Raw genomic sequence first — 18,268 nt, forward strand, 5'->3', positions numbered from 1 at the left:
GATTAGATTCGATTCCCTACAGTGTGGAAACAGGCCCTTCAGCCCAACAAGTACACACCAACCCTCCAAAGAGTAACCCACCCAGACTCATTTCCCTCTGACTAATGCACCTAACACTATGGGCAACTCACCTGAGGAAACTGGAGCACCCGAAGGAAACCCACGCAGACATGGGGAGAATGTGCAAACACCACACAGACAGTCACCCGAGGCTGGAACCGAACCTGGGACCCTAGTGTTGTGAGGCAGCAGTGCTAACCACTGAGCCACAGTGCCGCCCTAATAAGGTTCCATATAGTAGGCTGCTCTGGAAGGTTAGATCACATGGAATCCAGGGCAAGCTGGCAAATTGGATACAAAATTGGCTTGATGATAGGAAGCAGAGGGTAATAGTGGAAGAATGCTGGTTGGATTGGAGGCCTGTAACTATTGGAGTCCCTCAAGGGTTGGTGCTCGGCCCATTGCTGTTTGTTATCTATATCAATGATTTGGATGAGAATGTATAAGGCATGATTAATAAATTTGCTGATGACACTAAAATAGGCGGCATCATGGACAGTGAGGAAGGTTATCAGAAATTGTGACAAGACCTTGAGCAGCTGGAAGAGTGGACCGAGAAATGGCAAATGGAGTTTAATATAGATAAATGTGAGGTCTTGCATTTTGGGAAGTCAAATCAAGGTAGGAGTTTCTTGGTGAATGGTAGGGCCTTAAGGAGTGTAGTGGAACAGAAGGACCTTGGAGTTCAGGAGCACAGTTCCCCTGAAAGTGGAGCCACAGGTGGACATGGCAGTGAAGGAGGCTTTTGGCACACTGGCCTTCATCAGTCAGGGCACTGAGTCTAGAAGTTGGGAAGTTATATTGCAGTTGTGCAGGACTTTGGTGAGGCCACACTGAGAATATAGTGTTCAGTTTTGGTCACCTTGCTATAGGAAGGATGTTATTAAATAGAAAAGAGTGCTGATGAAATTTATAAGGATAGTGTCAAGACTCAAGGGTCTGAGTTATAGGGAGAGGGTTGGACAAGCTAGACTTTGAACTTTAGAGCATAGGAGACTGAGGGGGAATCTTATGGAAGTGATTAAGATCATAAGGAGCATGGATAGGGTGAATGCACTCAGTCTTTTCCCCAGGGTTGGGGAATCAAGGGCGAGAGGGCACCAGTTTAAGATTAGAGGGGAAAGAATAAAATGGAACCTGAGGGGCAACGTTTTTTACACAGAGGGTGGTACACAAATGGAATAAGCAGTCAAGGGAAGTGGTTGAGGTGGGTCCATTAACAACATTTAAAAGGCATTTGGACAAATATATGAATAGGAAACGATTAGAAGGATATGGGCCAAGTGCAGGGAAATGGGGTTAGTGTGGATGGACATTTTGGTCAGCACAGACCAGTTAGGGCCAAAGGGCCTGTCTCCATGCTGTAGGACTCGATGACTGTAGGGTGGGGGAGTTCATTATTACGGGCTATATTTTTAAGATGAGAGGAGAAAGATTTAAAGAAGACATGACTGGCACTTCTTTGACATAGAGGGTGGTTCATGTGTGGAATGAACTTTGAGTGGAAATGGTGGGTGCGGGTACAGTTGGAACGTTTATCAGACATTTGGGTAAGTACGTGAATAGGAAATGGAGCGGTATGGGCCAGGCATAGACAGGTGGGGCTAGTTTACTTTGGGATTCTGGTTGATATGGATTTTGTTGGACCGAAGGGTCTGTTTCCATGTAGTATGAATGTATCACAATTCTTTGAGGAGAAAGTGAGGACTGCAGATGCTGGAGATCAGAGCTGAAAATGTGTTGCTGGAAAAGCGCAGCAGGTCAGGCAGCATCCAAAGAGCAGGAGAATGGACGTTTCGGGCATGAGCCCTTCCTGAAGAAGGGCTCATGCCCGAAACGTCGATTCTCCTGCTCCTTGGATGCTGCCTGACCTGCTGCGCTTTTCCAGCAACACATTTTCAGCTCTATCACAATTCTGACCGCACTTCAAAACATCCTGTTGGGACTGTGAAGGATTGGGACTTTCTGAGAATGTGAAAGCTACTATACCAATGCAGGATTGTTCCCTTTAAGTTGAACCTCAGCAATACCCCATGCAGGCAAAATCACGTACTGTTTTAATCAGTGCTTCCCAAATGTTCTCCCACTCAGGGCCTGAAAATTGTCCTGACCCCCTCAGTGAGAACCTTCAGAGTACTGTAATACAAGGCAGCCCTTCCTGACTCAGAGTTTGTTACCTGACTTTGGGTTCTGACACCTGATTTAAATCATAACAATTAGAGTAAAAACGTAGAAAATAGAAGCAGGAATAGGCCATTCAGCCCTTCAAGCCTGCCATGCCATTCAATATGATAGCCAATGAAGTACACTGTCCCTGCTTTCTCCCCCACTACCCTTTGATTAACCCTATCAGTGAAATCTAACTCCTTCTTGAAAACGTTAAAAACCACACAACACCTGGTTATTGTCCAACAGGTTTATTTGGAAGGCAAGGCTTCTTGAAAATATTCAATGTTTTGACCTCCACTGTTTTTTAGATTAGCCACAGTGTGGAAACAGGCCCTTCGGCCCAACAAGTCCACCCCCCCCTATATTTACCCCTAACACTAATCCACCTAACACTACGGGCAATTTAGCGTGGCCAATTCACCTGACCTGCACATCTTTTGGACTGTGGGAGGAAACCGGAGCACCCGGAGGAAACCCACGCAGTCACAGTGGGAACATGCAAACTCCACACAGTCAGTCCCCTGAGGTGGGAATTGAACCCAGGTCCCTGGCGCTGTGAGGCAGCAATGCTAACCACTGAGCCACCGTGCCGCCCCTTTAAAATTCCTCAATCAGAGAATTCCACAGGCTCACTAATCTTTGGGTGAAGACATATCTTCTCTCTCAGTTCTAACTAGCCTGCCTCACATCCTTAGACTGTGATCCCCGGTACTGGACTTCCTGGTCATCAAGGACATTCTTCCTGTGTTTACCCTGTCTAGTCCTGTTGGGATATTGCATATAGGTTTCTGTGAGATCCCCTCATTTAGTGAACGTAGTGCTAACCATTCCAGTCTCCCTTCATACGTGAGTCCTGCTGTTCCAGCTGGTTTTGAAACTGTTAGAATACTGAATGGACTCTCAAACTCTCACCATTCGCCTGTACCTGTGTTTTTGTTTTTGCTGCTGTTTACCTATTATTTACTTATTTATGCTCCCTAACTCTGTGATCTGCCTGTATTGCTCGCAAGACAAAGCCTTTTCACTGTCCCTCGGTACACAGGACAATAAATTCAATTCAATTCAATTCAATCTGATAAACCTTCCCACTCTCTCCGTCACCAGAACATCTTTCCTTCAATAGAGAGACTAAAATTACACTCAGTATCCCAGGTGTAGACTCACCAAGGATCTGTGCAATTGCACAGGGCTGCACCATGATTCCAAGTAACAATATCAGTGTTCAATGATAACACAGATGTCTTATAAAGTGACTGTAGTGGGAAACCATAATCCCAAATCTTGTCCTGATGGGAATATTCAACCCTTTGAGCAATGATTGTGCTGACGCTACTCACGTCGTTTCACAATGCAATTGTGCCTCTGTGTGTAATCTAAAACCCTTCACCGAATGCATGAATAAGTTAGATTTTTCCGCATTAATTGATGGCTAGGGGGAATCGCTCACCTCCCGGACCTCAGACTGGTGAAGGTAGAACAGATTCTTTGTGGATTTCAACCTCAATCTAATTTAAGTGCAGTATGACTCACAGTTCTGTATCTGTCTGATTCACACAAGGAACTGAATATTAACAGAAACCTATTATCACTGAAAGGGGGTTTTCAGCCATTCTAAGTTTCTTTTTCTGATTACTGCATTGAAAACAAGAGGCAAGTATTATAAAGCCTGTAACGAGTCACTGATTTGTTTTTAACTCTGAGGTCAAGGGTCAGTCTCGTTGACATGAAGCCTGGATCATCTCAAGTTTCACTCAAACGAACCAGTACAGTGTGCTGTCTGAGTGTCTGAGGAGGGGCGATTTGGTACATGCCATTGTCACGGTGGGTCTCATTGGTTCTGCCCATGATGTAAACTGGGTGGATGGGCAGGAATGATCATGGGACCCTTAAGGAGCCATGAGTTTGCACAGAGTTAAATGAGGGAGTTTTTAAAATTCATTCACAGAATGTGGGTGTTGCTACTGAGGCCAGCATTTATTGCCCATCCCTAATTGCCCAGAAAGCAGTTAAGAATCAACCACATTGATGGAGTCACATGTAGGTCAGACTGGGTAAGGATGGCAGTTTCCTTCCCTAAAGGACATTACTGAAGCAGATTGTTCTTTTCAAGAATGGATTCTTGGTCATCATTAAATTCTTATTGAATTCCAGTTCCCACATCTGCCATGGCAGGATTTGAACCCAGGTCCCCAGGCTTTCTGGATTAACAGTTGAGTGATAATACCTCTAGGCCATCGCCTACCCCAGTTCTTTTTCAGTGGCATGGAAAGGTCTTAGGGGTACGGGTGAGACCTTCTGAATGTACCTTTTGGAAGGTTCCAGAATGGTTCACGACCCCTTTGACGAGCAGTGAGGCAGAGGAGCTGGCAGAGCTGGCCCCACCCACACAGAGACTGGAGGGTCTTTGGATCTACGGGATGCCAAATGGAGCTATCGGAGCCGGGATGCAGACTGTGCTCTCACTCCCTGCACCCACCGGAGGTGGGACTGGTCACTGAGATTGGATGGGAATCCCAAACATTGGTCCCAGCTGCCTATCTGTTCACCCATCCATCCACCATTGTTAAATGACTGAATAGTCCATTCCAGCCAATGGTTTCCACATTACAACAATGACTGCACTTCTATAGTAATTGATTGGCCGTAGAGTGCTTTGAGATGTCTAGTCGTCATGCTGTCTGTCTCTCACACTCTCATTCTCGCTTGCTCTGTTGATTTTTCTTGATTTCTTTCTCTCTGTCCCCCCACCCCTCCTCTTTCTCTCTCTCAATCTCTCTGCCCCACCATCTTTCGTTTTCTCTCTCTCTCCCGCTCTGTCTCTTTCAGAGTGAATATGTCTCTCTTTCTTAATCTCTGTCTGTGCGTATGAGTGGCAACACGGTGACTCATACCCCTCATAATTTAGTAAACCTCTATAAGGTCACCCCTCAGCCTCCGACGCTGCAGGCAAAACAGTTCCAGCCTATTCAACCTTTCCCTATAGCTCAAATCCTCCAATCCTGGCAACATCCTTGTAAATCTTTTCTGCATTTCAAGTTTAACAACATCTTTCCTGTAGCAGGGAGACCAGAATTGGGCACAGCATTCTAAAAGTGGCCTCACCAATGTCCTGTACGGCCATAACATGACATCCCAACTACTCTGCTCAATACACCTCAGCAACCCTTGGAGTCTGGCCCATTCTCCTGGTCCATTAAAAGGCTCTTGTGTACATCAATTTTTAAAACTCATTCACGGAATGAGAGTGACGCTGACTAGAACAGCATTTATTGCCCATTCCTAATTGCCTCACAGTGCCGTTAGGAGTCACCCACACTGCTGTGGTTCTGGAATGGGCCAGACCAGCTAAACATGACAGATTTCCTTCTCGAAAGGATATCAGTGAGAACCGGAAGGGGGTTTTTTTACAACAGTTGACATTGTTTACATGGTCAGTATTGGAACAGAGATTTACTCCAGATGTTTATCGAATTCAAATTTCCCCATCTGCCATGTTGGGATTTGAACTCAAAACCCAAGAACATTACGTTAGAGTTCTGGATTACAAGGCCAGTGTCATTGCCACTACCTTTACCTCCAATCGAAACTGGAGTAGGCCATTCGGCCCTTTGAGCCTGTTCCATCTTTCGATGTGTTCATTGCTGATCATCCAACACCGTCCCCTGTCCCCGCTTTCTCCCCCTGCCTTTTGATTACTTTTGCTGTAAGGACTCTTGTCGTTTGCTGTAAGGACTCAACTCGTTTGTGAAAACATTCAATGCTTTGACCTCAACCGCTTTCTGTGGGAGTGACTTCACAGGTTCACCACTCCCTGGGTGAAGAGATTCCTCCTCACCTCAGTATGTTGATGGTATTGGGAGTCAGTCTGAGAAGGACCTCTGTTTAAGCCTGGTTTTCTCGTTGGTTACAGATTGCTGGAGCTGTTCAGTCGGTACTGCCCGTTAATGAGAAAAGGAGTGCGGTCTACGTGTGCCGAGTGCACGATCAGCAGAACGAATGTGTATTCAGCGACTGGGCGAAGATCAAAGTTCATTTTATCAAATCCGGTAATGCTTCCTTTGTTTATCAGCGGTTGTCATGGGGACATTGCTGGCTGCATTGGTTTTGTAGCTGCTCTTGTCTCTCAAAACTCTATATTTTCGAGTTAGTTCAGAAAGCCAATCTTTGCTTATTTTAGCAGGAAAACAATCACCTTTAAGCTAGCTTGAGATATCATTTTTGCAGTTAAAGGATAGCCTTTACTTTTGAATTATCCCCTGAGATAGGGGGCAATCCCCCTATTTCCCTCACCTCGAATATTAACTGTGCTTTATCAATGTTTAAACTCATTTGCCAAACCCACTTCCAGTCTGTTAATGTCTTCCTGTAATTTGTTTCCATCCTGTTGTGTTGACTATCGATACTGTTCCCACCCCCTGTGCATCTCACTCCAAATGTTAGAATCACCTACCAGTGCGGAAATAGCGTTTTTTATTCCACAGTCAGGATTTTTTTTTTTGCCTGATGAAGGAGCAGCGCTCTGAAAGCTTGTGATTTCAAATAAACCCGTTGAACTGTGTGACCTTTGAATTTGTCCTCCCCAGTCCAACACTGGCATCTCCACCTCATAGATATTTTCTGATCAACCAGTTCAGAGATGTTATTGCATATCTCTGGAGCGGGTGGGATTTGAACCAAGCTAAGAGGTAGGGACACTACCACCCTGCACCACAACAGCCCTAGTGATGCCACAGTCAATTTGGTTGATCAGCTGGAGTGCCAGTTCTGACTTTGGCGAGACAACACTTTCCCAGTATCGGCTGTCTGTTCTGAAACTCCCTCTGCATTCTCCTACCTCTCATTCCCTACTCTCTGATCTTCTTTATTCATCTATCATTGGGCACTTCATCAAAAGATTTTTATTGTTTAAATTCAGGAAAAGGTTAGGCCGCTTTTGGAATATTGCGTGCAATTCTGGTCTCCTTCCTGTCTCCTTCCTTGTGAAACTTAAAAGGGGTTTCAGAAAAGATTTCCAAGGATGTTGCCAGGGTTGGAGGATTTGAGCTATAGGGAGAGGCTGAACAGGCTGGGGCTGTTTTCCCTGGAGCGTCAGAGACTGAGGGGTGACCTTACAGAGGTTTATAAAATCATGAGGGGTATGGATCGGGTAAATAGACAAAGTTGAAAATGTGTTGCTGGAAAAGCGCAGCAGGTCAGGCAGCATCCAGGGAACAGGAGAATCGACGTTTCAGGCATAAGCCCTTCTTCAGGAATGAGGAAACTTTGGGGCACCCGCATGGGCCCCAGCTATGCCTGCCTCTTTGTAGGATATGTGGAACAGTCCATCTTCCGCAACTACACTGGCCCCAACCCCCACCTTTTCCTCCGCTACATCGATGACTGTATCGGCGCCGCCTCGTGCTCCTACGAGGAGGTTGAACAGTTCATCCACTTCACCAACACCTTCCACCCTGACCTCAAATTCACCTGGACAGTCTCAGATTCCTCCCTCCCCTTCCTCGACCTTTCTATTTCTATCTCAGGCGACCGAATCAACACGGACATCTACTACAAACCGACCGACTCCCACAGCTACCTGGACTACACCTCCTCCCACCCTGCCCCCTGTAAAAACGCCATCCCATTCTCCCAATTCCTTTGTCTCCGCCGCATCTGCTCCCAGGAGGACCAGTTCCAAAAATGTACAACCCAGATGGCCTCCTTCTTCAAGGACCGCAATTTCCCCCCCAACGTGGTCGACGATGCCCTCCACCGCATCTCTTCCACTTCCCGCTCCTCCGCCCTTGAGCCCCACCCCTCCAACCGCCACCAGGACAGAACCTAACTGGTCCTCACCTACCACCCCACCAATCTCCATGTTCAGCGCATCATCCGCCGTCATTTCCGCCACCTCCAAACGGACCCCACCACCAAGGATATATTTCCCTCTCCTCCCCATCAGCATTCCGTAAAGACCACTCCCTCCATGACTCCCTCGCCAGATCCACACCCCCCACCAACCCAACCTCCACTCCCGGCACCTTCCCCTGCAACCGCAGGAGGTGCAAGACTTGCGCCCACACCTCCCACCTCACCTCCCTCCAAGGCCCCAAAGGAAACTTCCATATCCGCCACAGATTCACCTGCACCTCCACACACATCATCTATTGCATCCTCTGCACCCGATGTGGCCTCCTCTATATTGGGGAGACAGGCCGCCTACTTGCGGAGCGTTTCAGAGAACACCTCTGGGACACCCGGACCAACCAACCCAACCACCCTGTGGCTTAACACTTCAACTCCCCCTCCCACTCCACCAAGGATATGCAGGTCTTTGGACTCCTCCATCGCCAGACCACAACAACACGATGGTTGGAGGAAGAGCGCCTCATCTTCTGCCTAGGAACCCTCCAACCACAAGGGATGAACTCGGATTTCACCAGTTTCCTCATTTCCCCTCCCCCCACCTTGTCTCAGTCAAATCCATCGAACTCAGCACCGCCTTCCTAACCTGCAATCTTCTTCCTGACCTCTCCGCCCCCACCCCAGTCTGACCTATCACCCTCACCTTGACCTCTTTCCAACTATCGCATTTCTGACGCCCCTCCCCCAAGTCCCTCCTCCCTGCCGTTTATCTTAGCCTGCTGGACAAACTTTCCTCATTCCTGAAGAAGGGCTTATGCCCGAAACATCGATTCTCCTGTTCCCTGGATGCTGCCTGACCTGCTGCGCTTTTCCAGCAACACATTTTCAGCTCTGCTCTCCAGCATCTGCAGACCTCACTTTCTCCTAAATAGACAAAGTCTTTTCCTTGGGGTTGGGGAGTCCAGAACTAGAGGGCATGCCCCTCAGGTCTCTGTCAAAATTTTCCCCTTTCACCCTAGACCTATGTCCTCTCATTCTGGACTCCCCCACCCCAAGGAAAAGACTTCGTCTATTTATCCTATCCATTGACATCATGATTTTATAATCCTCTATTAGATCACCCCTCAGCCTACGACCTTCCAGGGAAAACAGCCCCAGCCCATTCAGTGTCTCCCTGTAGCTCAAACCTTCTAACCCCAGCAATATCCTTGTAAATCTTTTCTGACCCTCTTCAGGTTTCACAACATCCTTCCTGTCGGAGGGAGACCAGTAATGCACACAATATTCCAACTCCTGCTCCTGCTTCTTACGTGTATATGTCCATGTGAAGATAGCTCAGGGTAACTCCTTTTCAGATTGTCCTGCCTTGATGCTATTGTTTAAGTACTCCAGCCTGGTACCAGAATCCTTTTCTCTTCCCGCTACATCTTGCAGTACGTTGTCGTTCCATTGTTCTTCGGAAACTAAAGGACAGATTCACTCTTCAGGCAGCAACTCCATACGCTCCGCGTTTAATCTGCACTCAGGGTATTTTGCTTTTCTTACGAGTATTTGTTGACTTTAATCGCAGAGTTACCTCACAGGTGGAAGGGGGAGCCAGTGATTGGACTACAGCCTGAATCTCTGAGGGTCAAAGTTGGTCAGAGAGTGTCCTTGAGGTGTGTTGCTTTCGGAATTCCTGCTCCAAAATACCAGTGGTACAAAAATGGCATCCCGTTACCTCACCAAACTGAAGGGGAGTTGGTGGTAAGTTAACAGATCTGTGTCTCCAAACAATCAGTGGACGGAACAAATTACTATTGGTCTGAATGCAGTTGTACAAGGAGCCTGAGTGTGTGTTTTGTCTGTCGCTGTAATGATCAATGATTATTTGATTGGTGTATGAGGCTGAAGGGTGTGAGATTAATTTGATCACTGTTACAGTTCTGGACATTGTGCGACCTGTGAATGTTGGGACATTGTTTCAATGAGGACAGTAAGTTGAACTGTGGATGATTGTAAATAGACAGGTACACATAATGGGCAACAATCCGATTTTGCGTGTTTTGCACTATTGTTAAATGTTGAACGAACTCCAGATTACTGAATTCCCACTCAGAAAGGCGGTATGGAATTGGCTCAAGATAGAGTGGTGCTGGAGAAGCACAGCAGGTCAGGCAGCATCCGAGGAGCAGGGAAATCGACGTTTCGGGCAAAAGTCCTTTGTCAAAAACAGTAGCCACTTCTGCCTAGTATGGAATTGGCTGATGGTTCAGTGTTGGAAGACACAGGCACAAAGCCATTTGACCCCTCAAGCCTGGTTAGACCAATCAGTGAGATCATGGCTGATCCACAATGTAACTCCATTCACCCAATATCTCGAAAAGCCTATCCCTGAAAACCTTTCCATAAAGTGCTGGTTAACCTCAAATTTAAAATGTGTAATTCTTCTAGCATCTGTTGCCAATGAAAGAAGAGAATGTTAACCTTCTGCCACCCTTTAGAGTTATACAGCATGGGAAATAGACCCTTCAGTCCAACTTGTCTGCACCGACCAGACATCTCAGTCTGGGCTGCTCCCAATTGCCAGCACTTGGCCCATATCCCTCTAAATCCTTCCTATTCATGTACCCATCCAGATGCTTTTAATTGTACCAGTCTCCACCACTTCTTTTGACAGCTCATTCCATACACACACCACCCTCTGCATGGAAAAGTTACCCCTTAGGTCCTTTTTATATCTTTCGCCTCTCCCCTTATAGCTATACCAGATAGTTTTCCCCCCACTCTCGGAAATTTGGCTATTCACCTTGGCCATGTGCTTGTGATTTTATAAACCTCTATAAGGTCATCCCTCAGCCTCTGACGCTCTAGGGAAAACAGCCCCAGGCTATTTAGCCTCTCCCTGTAGCTCAACCCCACCAGTCATGGCAACATCATTGTAAATCTTTTCTGCACCCTCTCTAGTTTAACAACATCCTTTCTATTTTACTGTTGTAAGCAATATTCTAACAGCGGCCTCACCAAAGTCCTGAACAACCACAACATGACCTCTGAACTCCTATACTCAATGCTCTGATTAACGAAGGCAAGTGTGGAGCTTTCAGCCACACAGTGAAAGTCATTCGATTCTGTTCTACAATTCACCTAGAACCCTGCCTTAGGATAAGAACCCCAATTTGTACAGCCGTGTCGTTTCAAATGAATACTTTTGTAGGTTGAGATGAGACTGCTAATGCTTGTGTAATTAGACAGATCATTAAAACTATCACATGCAAAAATTATTTCACTACTTTGCATGGACGTCTGTTTCGCAACTTTGCTCCTGAGAAGTCTTGCGTTAATTTTGAGGCTACAGCAACCATTTCTAGACTCCCCAACCAGAAGAAATGGGTGTTCCTAGTCTGCCTTTCTTTCCCCCTTAATTCGTGAATGCTCTCATCAAGCCATTGCTGGATAGAACAATAGAACATTCCAGCGCAGTACAGGCCCTTCAGCCCTCGATGTTGCGCCGACCTATGGAACCAATCTGAAGCCCATCTAACCTATTCTATTCCATTATCATCCATATGTCTATCCAATGATCATTTAAATGCCCATAAAGTTGGCGAGTCTACAACTTCCAGGCAATGCATTCCATGCCCCTACTACTCTGAGTAACAAAACTATCTCTAACATCTGTCCTATATCTATCACCCCTCAATTTAAAGCTATGTCCACTTGTGATAGCCATCACCATCTGAGGAAAAAGACTCTCCCTATCCACCCGATTTAACTCTCTGATTATCTTATATGTCTCAATTAAGTCGTCTCTCAACTTACTTCTGTCTAACCAAAACAACCTCAGTTCCTTCAGCCTTTCCTCATAAGACCTTCCCTCCATACCAGGCAACATCCTAGTAAATCTCCTCTGGACCTTTCCAAAGCTTCCACATCCTTCCTTTAATGCAGTGACCAGAACTGTACACAATACTCCAAGTGCGGTCGCATCAGAGTTTTGTACAGCTGCAGCATGACCTCATGGCTCTGAAACTCAATCCCTCTGTTAATAAAAGCTAACACACCATATGCCTTGTTAACAACCCTATCAATCTGTGTGGCAACTTTGAGAGATCTATATACATGGATACTGAGATCTCTCTGTTCATCTACTCTAGCAAGAATCTTAACCATCCGCCCAGATCTCTGCATTCCTGTTACTCCTTCCAAAATGAATCACCTCACACTTTTCTGCATTAACTCCATTTGCCACCTCTCAGCCCAGCTCTGCAGCTTATCTATATCCCTCTGTAACCTACAACACCCTTCGGCACTATGCACAACTCCACTGACCTTAGTGTCATCCGCAAATTTACTAATCCATCCTTCTACGCCTTCATTCAGGTCATTTATAAACATAACAAACAGCAGTGGCCCCAAAACAGATCCTTGCGGTACACCACTAGTAACTGAGCTCCAGGATGAACATTTCCCATCAACCACAACCCTTTGTCTTCTTTCAGCTAGCCAATGTCTGATCCAAACCGCTGAATCACTCTCAATCCCATGCCTCCGTATTTTGTGCAATAGCCTACCATGGGGAACCTTATCAAACACCTTACTGAAGTCTATATACACCACATCAACTGCTTTACCCTCATCCACCTTTTTGGACACCTTTCCAAAGAACTCAATAAGGTTTGTGAGGCACGACCTACCCGTGTTAACTATCCCTAATCAACTTATTCCTCTCCAGATGATTATAAATCCTATCTCTTATAACCTTTTCCTACACTTTAGCCACAACCAAAGTAAGGCTCACTGGTCTATAATTTACCAGGATTGTCTCTAATCCCCTGTTTGAACACGGGAACAACATTTGCTATCCTCCAGTCTTCTGGTACTATTCCTGTAGACAATGACGACATAAATATCAAATCCAAAGGCTCTGTAATCTCCACCCTGGCTTCCCAGAGAATCCTAGGATAAATCCCATCCGACCCGGGGGACTTAGCCAATTTTCACTCTTTCCAGAATTTCTAACCCCTCCTCCTTGTGAACCTCAATCCGATCGAGGCTCGTAGCCTGTTTCTCAGTATTCTTCTCGACAACATTGTCTTTTTCCAGTGTGAATACTGACGACAAATATTCATTTAGTGCTTTCCCTATCTCCTCAAACTCCACGCACACCTTCCCACGACTGTCCTTGATTGGCCCTAATCTTACTCCAGTCCTTCTTTTATCCCTTATATACTTATAGAAAGCTTTAGGATTTTCCCTGATCTTCTCCGCCAACAACTTCTCATGTCTCCTCCTGGCTCTTCTTAGCTCTTCTGCATTCCACAGCATGAACTCTGAGTTCATATATTGTCTCCTTATCGTTTAATCCTTGGAGTGCAGGTACCCTTCCAGCCTTCCGAGGCCGATACACCCTTCCCAAGGTGTTCTGCTCAGTTGTGGTCTCCTTTTATATTTCTTCTCCATGGGATGTATTTGTTGGTAACAAGGCTTGTATTTGTGGGCATGTCCCTAAGTGCTCTCGAACTGAGTGGCTGGTGAGGCCTACGGTACCATGTCCTGTGCCATTTTTGGGGTCATCTTCTCATTATTAGAAAGAAGTTGCTCAAAGGTATCGTAGCACAAACACAATGTGGCCACACTAAGTTGTTTAATGAAGGTACATTTCATTTTCTCTCTGCCTAGATAGCCACGGTCGAGATGAGACACTACGGGACGTACCTGTGTGCGGTCAGCAATGACCAAGGAGAGTGCTGGAGCTCTGCTGCTGACCTGAGTGTAGGTAAATACTGGCACAGCATTGCGCATCAGAGACCCACCCAGAATTCCATGGGGCACAGAAACGAGCCATTCCGCTGCTCCAAGCGAAGTATGACCCACATCGCATCATCTAACCTTATCAATAAATCCCCTCTCCTGACGTTCCCGTCGGTCTGCCGCCCTTGTCCTTCTCAAAGGAAGTGGACCTTTTCCATTACCTTTGAGCTGAGGGAGCATTGTCTGATGTCACCAGAATAGTGTGGTTCTAATTTTAGCCTTGTCCTGGACATTCTAACCAGAGGAATTTGGATGATAATTTCAGGAGCATGGTTAGTGAGTTTGTGGATGAGGCCCAAGTTGGTGGTACAGTCCACAGTGAAGAATGTTATCAAAGATTACAAAGGGATTGTGATCAATTAGGCTAATGGCCTGAAGAATAGTAGGTAGAGTTTAATTTGGATAAATGTAGGGTGTTGCATTTTGGTAAAACAACCGAGGGCAGGACTCACACGAGTTAATGGTAAGGCCCTGGATATATTGCTGTCGAACAGATAGACCTAGAGGTTCAAGTACATGGTTCTTTGAAGATTGTATCCCAGATAGATGGTTGGTTAGGAAGGTGTTTAGCACATTAGCCTTCATTGCTCAGACCATTGAGTATAAGAGTTGGAATGTCATGTGGAGGTTGTACAGGGCATTGGTAAGACCTCTTCAGCAGCTTCGCCCAAAAAAGCATCTGCAGCTTATTGTATTCACCCACACATTGGTGAGATGCCTGTAAATATCAGTTATCAAAGGCCATGCTTTCTGAAATTCAATCCTGGTATGTTTCCACCTTAACATCCTATTGGGCCTTTTCCCATTAGCTGATCAACAGCACTTAATAAGATTATCTCCTGCTAACTCCATAATGCTCCTATTTTCCCTTGACCCTACTTTGGAGCAAGAGAAATATTGTGTTCACATTAAAATGAAAGACATAACTGCGATAAGCTAGGATGACAGTGAGGGTTGGAACTGAAGTGATATTTGTGATGTTTTAATTTTATATCCCCACACTTATTAATACAAATTTGGGTCAGGAGAAGGCCATTTGGCCTTTCAAATGCAACTCAATGCAATCGTGGCCGATCTGTTTGAAATCTCAAATCCTCATTCCTGCCTGCTCCTGATGACCTTTCACCCCCGGATGTAAGTTGGCTTGCTGAGCTGGAAGGTTCGTTTACAGACGTTTCGGCACCCTAATAGGTAACATCTTCAGTGAGCTTCCGGATGAAGCACTGGTGGTGTAGCCCATTTTCTATTGATATGTTTAGGTTTCCTTGGGTTGGTGATGTCATTTCCTGTTTTTTCTCTGAGGGTGGTAAATGGGGTCCAAGCTGATGTGTTTGTTGATAGAGTTCCAGTTGGAATGCCAAAAACACTAAAACAGTAGGTAACGAACTTAAAATACCACATCCAGACAACAAGCAAAACAACCGTCATTTGCAAAATATGTTGCAAGAACTGTAACAAACACTACCTTGGACAAACAGGTAGAAAACTAGCCATGAGGATACATGAACATCAACTAGCCACAAAAAGAGATGAGGAATGCACCACTTCGACTGGGACAACGCATCCATCCTAGGACAAGCCAAACAGAGACACACACGAGAATTCCTAGAAGTATGGCATTCCAAAGTCTGAAAATAAACCTTCCAGCTCAGCGAGCAAGCTTATATCCAGAACCTTAACCTGAGCTACAAATCTTCTCCAAACTCGCTAACCTTTCACTCTCTTGTTCAACCAGAACTTATCCACCTCTGTCTTAAAAATATTGCAGCAGCTTGCCAAGGCTCCTTAGCACTTTCCAACCCCAGGACCACTGCCATCTGAAAGGATAAGGGCAGCAGATCAATGGGAATACCATCCCCTGCAAGTTCCTTTCCAGGCCACTCACCATCCTGACTTGGAAATATATCGCCATGCTTCACTGTCACTGGGTCAAAGTCCTAGCGATATTGTGGGTTTATCTACAGCACATGGACAGCATTGGTTCAAGAAGGCAGATCAAAGGCAACTAGGATGGGCAATAAATGCTGGACCAGCCAGCGTTGCCCACGTCCCACAGTGAAAGAAAAATCTAGGAGACAAGGGGGTGTAGTTTGTACAGTGTGGGCTGGAGCACAGAATCTTAGGTGAGACTGGTTATAAGCAGAGCTCATGTCACAATTTTAGGTTAAACCACACCCAAGACTGAAGGGTATCTCACTCACACTCACACTCTTGCACTCACTCACATGTGCACACTCACTCTCACTCTCACGCACATGCACACACTGACTCACTGCCCTGGCCCATGTAGTTCATGTGTTGAAGGGATTCCCACAGCTGATGTTAGCGTCAGACCCAGTGAAAATGGAGAGATGGTGTTAAAAGTCCAAGTGAGGGATACTGTGTAACTCGGTGCAGACGCTAGTGGTGTTCCTATGCACTTGCTGCCTTTGTCTGTCTGTGAGGTAAGGTCGGAGGTTTGGAAGGTGCTGTGACAGGAATCCAGGTGTAGCATCTTGTTGTTGTACACACTGTGCGGCAGGGTGAAGGCAGGGAATGCTGAATGGGGTGGATAGGACACTGAGCCAATGGCTGCTTTGTTTTGGATGTGTGTGACCCAAAACGGTTACCCTTCTTGTCGCCTGGTCAGTTCTGTCCTGTGACCAATGAGTTATCGGAGATTCCTGTTCTGGACACAGCTGTGAGTCATTCCAACTTTTTAAAAAATTAAATTGCTTCTCTTTCTCTCTTACAGTTGAAATCATTCCTATCGCTGTATCATTGCCTCCTCTCAGAGTGGCAGGTAAGAATAATGCTTTCTTTGAGCATTTTCAGTAAGTTTTCAGAAAGTAATGTTTTGAAGACTGTGTCTGGGTACTTCCATCTGAAACCAGACCACTGGTGTGGTCCAGTTCATTGACTGCCTAATCTGTTCCGTTGCCAAACCCAAGAGTCCTTTCGTCCCTTGTGCTGAGTTAATTTCGCTTTGGTCTGGATGGAACAGGCACGTTTCAGGCTCGCTTCACACAGGATTCTTACATCCACTGAAAGATACTGCCGCCCTCACAGTCTGGACTGGAATTGTATCTAATGGTACCTGGGAAAGGACCCCAGCCCCTTGAGCCTGCGCCACATCTCAGTTCGCTAATGGCTGGTCAATCCGACTGGTCAACCTGGTCTGTTAACCTTTAATGGTCCTATCAAAGCAATCAGTGACAGATTTGAAATTTCCATTTAACCCCAAACCTCAACTGATTTTTAAGAGGAGAAACTTCCAGTTTTGTTTTATTCACTATCCATTTGTTCACAGGATAGGGTATCACCGGCTGGGCCAGCATCTCTTGGCCGTCCCTAGTTGCCCTTGGCTTGAGCTTTCTTCTTGAACCCCTGCAGTGCCCTGGGGTGTAGGTTGATCCTCAGTGATGTAAGGGTGGGAGTCCCAGGATTTTGACCAGCAACACTGAAGGAACGGTGTTATAGATTTACGGGATGGTACCAGGAATGGAGGGGTTGAGGTATGGGGATAGGGGATAGGCGGAGGCTTTCTTCACTGGAGTGTAGGAGGCTGAGGGGTGAACTTAGAGAGGTTTATAAAATCACGAGGGGTCCAGACAGGCTGAATAGCAAGAGTCTTTTCCCTAGGGTGGGCGGAGTTCAAATCTACGGGACATATTATTAAGGTGAGAGCAGAAAGGTTTAAAACAGGCCCAGAGAGTGGTTGGTGTATGCCAGAGGAGGTGGTAGATGCAGGTACAGTTACAACTTTTAAAAGACATTTGGAGAGGGACATGAATAGGAAAGGTTGGGCCAACCGCAGACAAATGGGACTAGTTTAGTTTGGGAAACTTGGTCCGTATGGGCGAAATGGACCGAAGGGCCTGTTCCCATGCTGTGTCTCTCTATGAATGTATCTCATTGTCCCCTTTGATATTATCCTAAATTCTGCAACTCAATTGCCCATAATTTTCAACATGCTGAGGATCTTGCAGGCTCACTGTGGAGGGGGTGGTATTTTGCCAAGGTTTGGTTAAAGGTCCGGGCTGGTTCTACTACCTTATCACCAACAAAATAACGAGTTGTGATTGATTTCCAGGCTCTGGAGAAAGGAAAGTAACAGCAACGTTGCCGTCCATCTGCCGGAAGCCAGGTAGGCCTGAGAGTGCTCGGAACACCGTGAGCTTGTTTGTGTGAGAGTGAAGCAAGAAACTGCTCCTTCTAAAACCTGTCAGGAGCAGTAGAGAAAACGCCCAACCCCTGAACTGCAAAGAGCAATTTCCAGATACAAACCCCCTGCCTAAAGGCCTATCCATTCATTATGAAAGTGCGTTATTTAAATTTATTAAGCGTTGATCCATTTATGATTGAAAAGACAACCTTCTCCACTGCTTCATTGTACACGCAAAATTTAGCAAGTGTGATAATA

General features: G+C 46.0%; 1 protein-coding gene across 2 annotated transcripts in view; it reads left to right on the forward strand.

The window, feature by feature from the left end:
• The window catches only part of malt3 (MALT paracaspase 3), a 138,269-nt gene that overhangs the window by 52,038 nt on the left and 67,963 nt on the right, over positions 1-18,268 (forward strand). For both annotated transcript variants that reach the window (XM_087982224.1, XM_087982223.1), the window contains 5 exons: positions 6,140-6,275; positions 9,644-9,819; positions 13,735-13,831; positions 16,601-16,648; positions 17,939-17,992. In XM_087982224.1, the coding sequence (XP_087838350.1) occupies positions 6,140-6,275; positions 9,644-9,819; positions 13,735-13,831; positions 16,601-16,648; positions 17,939-17,992 (511 nt within the window). The remainder of the gene's footprint in view (positions 1-6,139; positions 6,276-9,643; positions 9,820-13,734; positions 13,832-16,600; positions 16,649-17,938; positions 17,993-18,268) is intronic.

This window comes from Chiloscyllium plagiosum, unplaced genomic scaffold (assembly GCF_037043375.1).
Source record: "Chiloscyllium plagiosum isolate Xiang-an unplaced genomic scaffold, Cpla_swu_hap1 HiC_scaffold_42, whole genome shotgun sequence".
Lineage (NCBI taxonomy): Eukaryota > Metazoa > Chordata > Chondrichthyes > Orectolobiformes > Hemiscylliidae > Chiloscyllium > Chiloscyllium plagiosum.